General features: G+C 62.8%; 1 protein-coding gene across 2 annotated transcripts in view; it reads left to right on the top strand.

Annotated features, from left to right (window-relative positions):
• The first annotated feature begins 1,006 nt into the window (after window positions 1-1,006).
• The window catches only part of PRKCZ (protein kinase C zeta), a 125,145-nt gene continuing 114,591 nt past the window's right edge, over window positions 1,007-11,560 (top strand). Inside the window, exons 1-4 of one of the 2 annotated variants that reach the window (XM_032262146.1) lie at window positions 1,007-1,250; window positions 5,527-5,648; window positions 6,616-6,705; window positions 8,168-8,218. In XM_032262146.1, the coding sequence (XP_032118037.1) occupies window positions 1,180-1,250; window positions 5,527-5,648; window positions 6,616-6,705; window positions 8,168-8,218 (334 nt within the window). In that variant the 5' untranslated portion in view covers window positions 1,007-1,179. Of the gene's footprint in view, window positions 1,251-5,502; window positions 5,649-6,615; window positions 6,706-8,167; window positions 8,219-11,560 lie in introns of both variants that reach the window. The other variant, XM_032262145.1, reaches the window with a different exon arrangement.

The following is an 11,560-nucleotide window of genomic DNA, read 5'->3' on the forward strand; positions in this document are numbered from 1 at the left end:
CTGAGCTGTGTCCGGGTGAGGGGCGCGAGGGCGTGGCCTGAGCTGTGTCCGGGTGAGGGGCGTGTCCACCTGGTGCTTGGGTGAGGTCCTGCAGCAGCAGATCTAGCCTTCAGTGGATGGAGCCAGGACGGGATGGGCTGATCAGGGAAATCTCGACCGCATTTCAGGGGAGGAGCCCAGGAGGCAAGGAGCTGAGCGGCGGTGGAGGGGCTTGGGGGGCGACTGCCCAGATCAAGCCCCCCCGAGTAAGGCCCGAGAGGCGGGGGCTTCAGAAATGAAGTTCCTGGAGACTCCGGCCCATGCCGTGTCCTTGTCCTGGGAGGAGGAGCGAGCGGGAGCACTCGCGAGTGTGGACGGCCCTTTCCTCCAGGGAATTTTGGATTCGCCGGGGTCGGAGCGGGGCTGGGGCCCCGAGAACCCGAGTCCGAAACCTCCCGTGCGTGGCCCTGGCCGGGTTCTCCGCCCCTCGCAGCTTCAGCACCGCCCGTGTGAGATGTCGGGGACCCCTGGACTGCAGGGCCCTCAGGCTGGCAGCGCGGGCCACAGGAGTTTCGATTCGGAGGGTCTGGGCGGGGCCGAGAACTGGTGTTTCCAGCGAAGTCCCGGGGACGCCGCGGCCGGGCGCGCTTCGCCGAGGGTCCCGCGCGGAGAGCGCCGCTCCGTTCCCCAGGCCGGGGCCCCGCGGGTTGCCGGGCAGAGCCGGGCGGCGCGCGGTCCCATTGGCGCAGGTGCGTGCGCCCCGCCCGACAGGTAGCCGCCCGCGCCTCGCCATTGGGCCGCGGCCGGGGTCCCCCGAGGATTGGCCCAGGTGGCGGCCCCGCCTCGCCCTCATTGGCCGCAGGTGCCACCGCCCGCCCCGGGACCGCCCGCCCTGGGGATTGGCCACCGGCTCCACCTCGGTCCGCCATGTTCGGACACCGCCCCCGCCCTCGCCGGACGGTCCGGCCCCGCGCGCCCAGCTCCTTCACCGCGAGTCCCACCCGCCCCGCGCGCACCCCCCAGCCCCGCGCGCCGCCGGAGTTCCGCGTGGTTGGCCGGCCCGGCGCCGTCGGTCCTCCTGCGCGCTGCCTTCCGCGTTACGCCGCGGCCCCTCCGGGCTCCCCCGCCCCGCCGCCCGGGCCCCGCGCCATGGCCGGAGCTCCCGGGGCGCCGCGCTGAGGGCGGCCGGCGGAGCGCGCCATGCCCAGCAGGACCGGCCCCAAGATGGACGGGAGCAGCGGCCGCGTCCGCCTCAAGGCGCACTACGGAGGGTGAGGCGGGAGCAGCGGCGGGAGGTGCGGGGACTGCGCCGTCGGGGCTCCTGCGCGGGGGGAGGCGGCGGCGGCGGGATCGCGGCGGGATCGCGGCGGGCCCGGGCTGTCTCGGGAGGCCCCGCCCCCCCGAGCGTCACCCGCGGACACCCGTGGGCAGCGCGGGGCCCCTTCCCGGAGCGGGTTCCCGGCTCGCACCCGCGCCGCGCGCTTCTCCCCTGTCTCCGTCGGGGACGTTTTCGCCGGAAAGTTGGGCGGCGGCGTTCAGGCCAGAAACCTGTGGGAACGAAACGTTTCCGTCGAGTTGTGGAAACTCCTGGCGGGTGTCTCAAAATCGGCGTTTTCTCCACTTTCTCCCGTTGTTCCCGGCCGTGGGTCTCGCCTGAGGCCGAGTCCGAGGCCCCGGGGCGCGGGCGCGGCGGCTCCGGTGCGGCCCCCGGCAGGGCTCGGGGGTCGGGCGGGGACCGGGGCGTTTGGGGGCGACGGCGTGGCCGAGCTGTCGCCGGGGCTGCTGCCTGGCGGGGGCGCTGGGCGGGGTCCGAACCGGGGGCTCCTGGACGCCGGGCCTCAGCCTCTGGGCCGCGCTGCGGGGGCGGAGGGGGCGCTCCGGGCGGCCGGGCTCAGGCTCCGCGGAGGGGCCGCTGTCCCCGGAGTGCGGGCGGGGGGAAGGCGGGACCCGCGAGTGTTCCTCCTCCTCCGGCGCGCGCGTCTGCAGGAGCCCCGAACTCGGACTTCGGCTCCCGCGGGGTGGCCGCTGCTGCCTGTGGGGGAGGGGAGCGGAGTGCGGGCTTCGGGTTTTAGGTTTCGCTGGGGGGTCCTGGGGATCCCGAAGGCCTTCTCCGGCCCGGCGAGCACTCAGCTCCCGCGGTGGCGGCCTGACCCCCAGAGGCAGGGACTGGCTGTGGGGCGAGGGGTGAGACGGGTGACATCTTTCCCGGGCCACGCAACTCAGGACTGTGCCCGGGAGGTCTCTGTGCCGCCCTGTGAATCTGAGGGGCTCAGCTCCTTGCGAATCTTGTCTTGGGGTCTCGGGTCAGGCTTCGGGGGCTGCTTGGCCCCTGGTTGTTGAGGAGGCTCAGTTGTCTCTTCTTTGGGAAGGTTGGGGCCTCTGCAGCCCCCCTGGCAAGCACTGGAACCCTCGGGGTGCGGTGGGGGTGAGTTTGGTGTCAGAGCTGGAAGAAAGGGATTTCTGGGGAACAGACCCCGAGGGTTCCACGGCAGCCATGTGTTCTGGCCTGGAAGTCAGCGGGTTAAATGTGTCATCGTTGAGGTCCTGGCTGTCGGATTTGTCCAGGGACCTGGGCTTCTGTCTCCTTCCCAGCCTGGAGCCACGACACTTGGCCGCAGGGGATGGTGCGGGGGTCAGGGGCGTCCTGGGAGGGGGTGGTCCACATCCGCAGGGCTGCAGGGGCCTGGACTCTTCTGCATTTCGGGGCGGGATTCCCAGGATCAAGTCTCGGGGCAGCGCCCCCAGAGTTCTGGGCCGGCCCATCCTCCCTCTCCCCTGCTTCGGCCCCTGGGAGCACTTTGGTTGTGGAGCGGGTGTAATTCCACCCGATGACTCTGGTTTCCCCGGCTGGAGAGACCGAGCTCCCACCCCTTCCTCTTCCCTCTCTTCCCGGACTCTCTCCCTCTCTCCCCACCCCCTCCTCTTCCTCCCTCTTTCCCTGTTGTTTTCCCTGCTCTTCCCCCCTCCCCCTCTCCCTTCCCTGCTGTACCCCTTCCTTCACCTTCCTGCCGTCAGCCCCTCCCCCACTCCCAGGGTGCTTCTCCCCTGTGGCTCTCCACCCTCTGACCATTCCTTCTCCCATCTCCCCTCCTAGGTCTGAGAGTGTGAAGTGCTCTGCTCCTCATGCCCTCTGGACACCCAGTGCCTCCCAGGGGACTGGCTGTGGGGTGGGAGACCAGGCCTTAGGGCAGTGACGCAGTTCCAGAAAGCATTTGTCAGGATCAGCACTGGGTTATGGAAAGCCATAGAAACTCCATCCCTGGGGTGAGACGCTGCTGTCCTTGACACGTGGAAGACGAGTCTCTAGAAAAAGCGGGAGCTCTTCAGTCACCCCCATGGGGCATGGCCACCCCGTCATCTTTGCCCATCCCCACAGGGCCCTCTGGGTGCACCTGAGATCCAGTCCTCCCCCCACCGGCCCCCTGTGGCAGTTACTGAGGGGTCCCTAGGCACCTATGTTTTCAGGGAGTCTCAGGTGCCTGCCCTACTAGGGTCACAAACACTGCTGCTGGCTCTTTCCTCTTCAGCTCAGACTTTTTTTTTTTGAGAGGGAGTCTCACTCTGTCACTCAGGCTGGAGTGCAGTGGCGTGGTCTTGGCTCACCGAAACCTCTACCTCCCGGGTTCAAGCGATTCTCCTGCCTCAGCCTCCCGAGTAGCTGGGATTACAGGCACCCGCCATCATGCCCAGCTAATTTTTTGTATTTTTAGTAGAGATGGCATTTCACCATGTTGGCCGGGATGGTCTCGAACTCCTGACCTTGTGATCTGCTCGCCTCAGCTTCCCAAAGTGCTGGGATTACAGGTGTGAGCCACTGCACCCAGCTCAGCTCAGCCTTTTACCAAAACTTTTGTGTTCAGGGAGCTTCTGTGTGCAAAGCCCAGGGCTTGGTGCTGGGGCCAGGGTGGGGTGGTTCAGGGCTTGGTGCTGGGGCCACAGAGGCACAGGAGTGTTATCCCTGGTGGTCCAGCTGGGTGCTGGGTCCTGGATGCCCCTGCCAAGGGGCACAGAGCAGCTGTTTGATTCAGGATTGGGATGGGTTTGGAGGTGGTGGCCGGACACTTCCCCAGGTGGCCCTGGGGTTTTACTGGAGCTGCCCACCTGGCCTCTAGATTGGCTGGAAACAGTGGCTTCTACCTGGGGGCAAGACTGTAGGGGGAGGGGCATGGGGCAGGAAGAGGTCAAAGGTGAAGGGCTAGCTCACTCCCTCTCTGGAGTTTCTGGTGGCTGGACTGGTGGACACCAGGTCAGGCAGAAAGCGGCGACGCCAGCTTGGGGCGAACCCAGGTGTGTGACCCCTATTCCTCACTTTTCTAATCTGCTCTGATGCTGAGGGAGGTGGTGAAGACGGAGCCAGGTTGGTCCCTATTGGGGGCAGGGGCTGGGGGGCCGGCTCCAGCAGGAAGGGGTGGGTAGCTGGGGCGTCGTCCCCCAGCCCCAGGTGGCCCAGCGTGACTGCATGAGGCCTGTGGTCCAGAGGCCTGAGCTGCTGTGCCTGGCTGTAGACGGATCGTGTGTTCTGTTTGCACTGGAGCTCTTGTCTGGGACGAGAACTTTGTTTCTGGAAACTTGTCTGAGGAATTCAGATAACCCTGATGGGGAGCCAAGCGTCAGCAGAGAGCAGAGCCTGCGTCTCTGTCGTGCGGGATGTCTTACAGCCCTTCAGGCTTCTTGTTAGAGGTCCGGAGCTCTTGCCCCATGCTCTTGTGGGTGTCCGAAAGTTGTAGATTTTCCTGCAATTTCAGTGTGTTTTGTGAGGGTGTGATTCCCGCTCAGAGGTTCAGGAAACACCAGCAGGGCCCACAGTGGGCTCTTCCCTCCGCAAGGGGGGTGCTCTGTGCAGGGAGCGATGGGGGATCTTGGTTCCCTCAGCAGGGAAGGCCAGCCCTTGAGGGGTGCATGGGAGTCCCTGAGCTTCTCCAGCCCCTGGGGGTGGGGTCCTGTCTCTGGCTGAATAGATAAGAGACAGTGACACACTGGAACTTGGTTTTCAAAAGGCAATGTGCCTGGGTTTCCGTGATAGCTGCACAAGGGACCCAGTCCCCTGCCAGGGTCTAAAGAGGGGTCTTTCACTCTGGAATCACTTAATCCCCGGCCATGTCATGCCTGAAGGTCTGGCTTCCACTACTGGCACCGTCGGGGTCTGCGGGAGGTCTCACTGGGTTCCTTGACCTTCACGAAGCCGGCAGGCCTGAAGTGACCCGGCTGTGCCCACCCCTGGGGTCACCTACATTTGGGTGAACTTGAACGGGTGCCCGAGCTGGTGCGGTTGCCCGGCTTCCCACAAGAGGGCGCTTTCTCTTCTGACGTTTTTTGGCCTCATTCTTTCCAGCCAGGTGGTGGGAAGCTCATGGTGGTCGTTTATTTAAACTATGCAACATTATAGCTAATGGTTCTCTTTTGTGTGTGGGGCTGGGTGGGGCTGTCATATTGTCTTCGGGGAAAGTTTCGTTGATCTAATCAATGATTTGGTTAATCAGTAATCATGATTCAAGTTGATTCCAATATGCCACGTGGTAACAGGCGCCCCTGTCCCCCCTGCCCCAGGGACATATTCATCACCAGTGTGGATGCCGCCACCACCTTCGAAGAGCTGTGTGAGGAAGTGAGAGACATGTGCCGTCTGCACCAGGAGCACCCACTCACCCTCAAGTGGGTGGACAGCGAAGGTAGCCCTTGTCCCTCAGCCTTGTCAGTCAGCGTCCTCAGCCTCAGGGACTTCGCCGGGGGCCTCTGTGTGCAGTCTGCTCAGCCTCTTCTGTGGGGAGACTTGAAACCCTGGCATTAAGCTTGTTGAAGCCAGAGTCTCCCCAGCGGGGATGGTGGGAAAGAGGGTGGCCGAAAATGCTTAGAGCGGACCTGGGCCCAGATGCCCCTCGGAAGGGCTGTGGTCGTGGTCCCAGGAGGTGGCTGCCGGGGGTCTCCCTGGCCCACCCTGGGTGGTTCCTCAACCCCTCCTCCGACCGTCCTTCTCACGTTCTGGGCTTTTCCATAGGTGCTTCTGCGAGGATGGCTCTTCGTTTTCTTTTTTATTCTTCCTCACATATTCTGTCGTACACAGGCTTTTCATTTTCTAGGGACCAAGGGGAGGGCACGTGCAGCCAGGGCCTGCAGGCTCCATCTCCTCTCTCTTAGCCAGACACACCTCCTAAGAAACGAGGGACTGGGAGATGTCCAGAGAGACCCCTTTCTCCAGGGACCGGCAGGCAGCTGTTGGCCGAGGACACAGCCGTGCAGGCGGAGCCTGATGGCGCTCCCGTTAGGTTGGGTGCAGGCCTGCAGGGCGTGGGTTCTGTACACCGCCGTGTCCCTGTCCAGCCGTAGACGGCGAGGAGCTTTCCCTCTGCCCAGGAGAATGTCCTCAGACCTGCTCACTGCTGAGCCCTCCAGGCAGCGCCCAGGGCTGCGGGTGGACCGACTTCCCTTCCCAGTTGTAGACTCTGAGACAGCACAGGGGCCAGGTGACTCCCGATTGTGGACGGCTGTCCTTGGACCTCCTGACCCTGCCAGGAGGTGGCCGGTCTGAGCAGTGAGACTTTGCCTCCAGACTCTTGTCCAGTGTGCTCAGGGGGCCTGTCATGGCCCCCTTTGCCTCAGGCCTTCAGTGACCTCAGCACCGTCTCCTTCCCTGCCCAGGTGACCCTTGCACGGTGTCCTCCCAGATGGAGCTGGAGGAGGCTTTCCGCCTGGCCCGTCAGCACAGGGACGAAGGCCTCATCATCCATGGTCAGTGGCAGGGTCTGTGGTGGGTGGCTCTGGGGGGCTGTTCCTGGCCATGGGTGTCTGCCAGACCACCTGGGGGGTTGGAAGCCATATAGGATCATGGTTTAAAATCCCATGATGCCAGAGGCTTTAGGGATGTCTAATGTAATGCCATTGAGTTTTTTTGCTCTTTGACATTTTATGAGCCCAAATGTGAAGAGCCCATAAGCCACTCAGAGGCTCCAGTGGCCAGCGTGGGGCCTGCGGTGCGTGCGGACAATGGGGACGGCCCCACCAGCCACCTCGCCGGCCCCGTGCTCTCTCGTCCTGACTGCAGGCCCACAGCGGTCCTCAGCTTTAAGTTCGAAGCCCCATGATGAGCTGAGGCATGGGAGGTGTGACATGTCATTTCCACTGCCTTTGGGGGCACTTTAGCTGCTCCCAGTCCTGCCGAGGGTCTGCGGGGCGTCTTTGGGGCCTGCTAGTGTGGTTCCAGCAGCTGTGGCCAGCCAGCCACATCTGTGTCCACTTCTGGCTGGCCACAGACCACTGAGCTCAAGATGGGACGGGAGCTGGGGCCGCCCGCAGTTCCTGCAGGTCCATCATTCTCCTGGACAGCAGGCTACTTGGTTACAATACTTAATCTTTGTAACCCTTTACATCCATGTGGCTTTACATTTAAAGCTTAGGCCAAGTGCAGTGCCTCATGCCTGTAATCCCAGTACTTTGGGAGGCCGAGGTTGAGGGAATTGCTTCAGTCTAGGAGTTCGAGACCAACCTGGGCAACCAGCGAGACCCCCATCTCTCCAAAATTTTTTGTTTTGGCTTGGTTTTTCCGAGTCTGTGTCCCCTAGGCTGGAGTGCAGTGGTGCGATCTCCGCTCACTGCAACCTTCGCCTCCTGGTACAAGCGATTCTCCTGCCTCAGTCTCCCAAGTAGTTGGGACTACAGGTGTGTGCCACCGTGCCCTGCCAATTTTTGTATTTTTAGCAGAGACAGGGTTTCATCATGTTGGCCAGGCTGGTGTCGAACTCCTGGCCTCCCAAAGTGCTGGGATTACAGATGTGAGTCATTGTGCCCAGCCAAGTTTTAATACTTCCTAAGCATCTATTTTAATAATTTACCGTGGAAGTCCAGGGTGTATGTTAAAAGCCAGCTTTGAAGGTAATTGCAGTTTTTCGCATTTTTATATCATTTAAGAACACGAATCACTTGCTTCCTCTGACAGCTTTGAGGTCCAGGTCCCTCTGATTGGCTTTTACCCTAAATTTTTCCATGGGTTTTATAAAGTCCTACGTAATGGAGCCAGGCCTGCGTGGACACACTGGGTTTCACGTCCCCCAGGAGCGGGCTCTCAGCAGTGCCACGTGGGTCTCACGTGAAGTCGCACGCTCAGTGCTCAGCCTGACTGGGGCGGGACTTCCATGGGACTGTGCTGCATGGTGGCTGCGGGGCCTGACCCTCTGTCTCTTCCTCTCTCATCCAGTGTTCCCGAGCACACCCGAGCAGCCAGGCATGCCGTGTCCGGGAGAAGACAGTGAGTACTGGGATTACCTGCGCCGGTCTTGTCGTGCCAAGGAGGTGGCAGTGGTACTGTCTTTGGAGGCTTGCTCTTGTGGAGTGTTGAGGTGTGAGCGGCCGTGGTGACCGCGGGTAGGGCTTTCATTGCTGCCCATGTGTGTTCTGGCTGACAGCACCACGTGACGGGGACTTGCTTGGCTAGTCGGTGGCATGAGAAGTCCAGGGTGCCCTGCTGTCTCCCCAGGAGGGAGAGGCGAGATGGGAGGCTGGACACTGCTCCCATGTGGCTGCCTCAGCTCACTACCACCCAGGCCAGCTGACCGCCCCTCCTGGCCCTGCTGGCCCCTGAGCTGGGGCGGGGTCTCCTTTCGTTCCACTCTGGCTCCATCGGGAGGAGAGGAAAGAAAGTGAGTCCCGGGGACTGTGGCTTCAGAGGCAACTTCCAACTGCACCCCGGAGACCGCTGGGCCCTGAGCACGTGGCCATACTGCCCCGGGCCGTGCATCCCATGGCTGTGTTTGGTGCGTCCCCCCACCCCCCCGCAGCGTCTGTGCTGTGCCTCGTTCATTGTGTGGGCAGGAGCTCCTGTACCGAGGCCGCTGCCTGTCCGGCGCAGGGCACGTGGCTCAGTGTCCTTCAGGCAGGGTGTCCCCAGCCCCTGCTGCCAGGGTGCACTCCCGGCTGGGCTCAGGCTGGATGCTGGGTGTCTGCGGTGCTATGTTGGGCGGGAACTGGGGGTGGGAGCAGATTCTGGCCAAGAGGGCAAGTGGGCGGTGGGGGTGAGAGTCTCAGCTTCCAGTGAGAAGTTGGGGCTGAACAGAGCTTTGGCAGCGCTTACTGAAGGAGGCCCCAGGGGCCTCGGGATTTCCACCATCTCCCCGGGGACAGGGTGGCCTTGCTTCCCGGTTCCAGGTCCTCAGTGAACAGGGGTCTCTGAACCGTTGCCTGCAAGGCCGAGGAGACATCCAGAGGGGGCCCTGGCAGGAGTGAAGCGTGCGGTCTGAGGGCTGGACCTGCCCAGAGCCCAGCAGGGAGGTGCGGTGTGGCCATGGCAGGTAGACACCTGGGACGGATTTGGGAGTGTGGGGCGCGTGTGAGGAGGTGGGGGCGATGCTAGTTCCTTTGTTTAGCCTTGGTTGTACCTCTTGGAGATGGGTACCGCCTGGGCCGGGGAGACGGAGACCCCATGTGTCCTGATGGGAGGCAGATGGAGAGGTGATGACGTGTGAGAGGTCCATGGCATGGGGTGGGAGCGACCGGGCAAGGGTGCAGGTTGGAATTCCGGGGCCATGTTGAGAAGGTGGTGGAGGGATGGGGAGTCCCAGGGGTAAGGGCGTCCTGGGTCCTGTAGTGCTAGACAGAGACCACACAGGCTGGAGGTCCAGGAGCCGGGGTGCTCGGCCCACGTGTCATTTTGCTTCAGGTGGGACTGAGGCCGGCTGTGAGCTGCAGGGGCCCTGCAGGGGGTGGGTCAGGGAGAGTTTCTGAGGTGGGGCTGTTTGGAAGGTGCCTGGAGCAGCTCAGAGCAGGGCTGGGTGGGAGCAGACCCTGTGACATGAAAACCCACCTGCATGAACCCCAACCCTGGGAGGGGACGGTTGGAGACAGGTGGTCAGACCTGGGGCTTCAGGGTCCTGCTCACCCCCACAGCTGCCACGGTGACCCACACAGCTGCCGCGGTCACCCACACAGCTGCCCCGGTCACCACAGCTGCCGCAGTCACCCCACACATCTGCCCTGGTCACCACCACAGCTGCCGCGGTCACCCCACACATCTGCCCCGGTCACCACCACGGCTGCCCCGGTCACCCCACACGGCTGTCCCGGTCACCACCACGGCTGCCCTGGTCACCACCACGGCTGCCCCGGTCAACCCCCACGGCTGCCCCGGTCACCCTGCATGGCTGCCGCGGTCAACCCCCATTGCTGCCCCGGTCACCCCCCACGGCTGTCCTAGTGGTGACCTTTCCCGGGATCCTTCCTCTGGGTGCCCATGCCCCACAGACCCTGGAGCATGGACCCTGGGAGGGCACGGGTCACCGTAATCATCTGTGCGTTTTTACAGATGCAGAAACGCGTAAACAAGACAGGCGCTCCCGTGGGTGAGACGATGGTTGTCCCCTCCACGGCGATCTGCAGCCTCATGTTGCTCTCCATAGGAGGGGACCCGCGGACCGTGTTTGTTTGCCACCTGGATGACTTTTTGAGTTGGTGACAGGACTGTGCTCATCTGTCCCACCTGTGCTGAGACTGCACACACCCAAGGGTGTCCCCGTGCGGCCAGTGTAGCCCAGGAACGGGGAAGCCTGGCGTATTCCTGCGACAGATTTACCTCTCGTCTCAGTGCTGCTGGGGTCTGAGGTCTGCTCTTTCTGTCTGTAACCTCAGTGGCCTGTCTCTGCCCACGTGGGTGACCTGCCGGCCTCGTGTAGGGAAGGGAGGCCCACACTGGCCCGGCCCTGCATTGGCAGAACGGGACTTTAGGGTCACAGCATGCCCAGGGGCCTGGGGCTCTGTAGGGGGGTGTGTCGTGGGGGTGGCAGCTGAGTCACTGTGGGGAATTCGGAGAACGTGGCCAAGCCCTGAGGAAGGACCTCCTGGGACGCGTGAGTAGGTCCTTGAGATGTTGACCAGGGGTGGCTCCACGGCTTTGGGGGCCACTCAGCCTGGCTGGGGACATTCCACCGGAGCCTCTGGGGGGAGTCTTTGTCAAGAAGGCCAGAGACGGGTGCTGGGGGTGAGGATCCCTGCCCTGCCCGGTGTCTGATGTCCACCCGGATGTGGCGTGGGTTTCATGGCACTGGTGTCAAGAGTGTGTGTGTTCTCATACCGCCCACACGGCGTCCAGGCCACCAGGCCTCGGGGCTGGCGCTCTCCCTAACATCCTACACTTTTACTCTGACTTCGGTGCTTACCTAGGACAGGACACCCTGCTCTGGTCACCAGTAGCCGCTGCCCCGGGCTTTGTGGTTTTAGCGTCTGTGGGGTGTTCACAGGGGTTTTTGACCTCAGGCAGCACTGCCCAGGGTCAGTGAGAAGGGTCAGACTGGGAGGTGTGGATGGTGGACAGAGGGCGCCGGAGGCGGACGAGGGCAGGCCTGCAGCTGCACCATGGGCCCGTCAGCAGAGGACCTTCTGGCACATTCTATGTGTGTCTGAATTTAATTGGTTTTATAGATTTTTTTAAAAATTCTAAACCATACTTAAAACTACTCCCTTCCTCTGTATAGTTCCAAACCCAAAATATGTTCAGAAAGGAAACCCCGTGCCTGTCAGTGGCCACTCCCTGTCCCTCTCCAGCGCCAGCGCCCGTCAGCGGTCACTCCCTGTCCCTCTCCAGCCCCAGCGCCCGTCAGCG

Source organism: Sapajus apella, unplaced genomic scaffold, assembly GCF_009761245.1.
Source record: "Sapajus apella isolate SASKATOON/1434 unplaced genomic scaffold, GSC_monkey_1.0 scaffold127, whole genome shotgun sequence".
In the NCBI taxonomy this organism is placed as follows: Eukaryota; Metazoa; Chordata; class Mammalia; order Primates; family Cebidae; genus Sapajus; species Sapajus apella.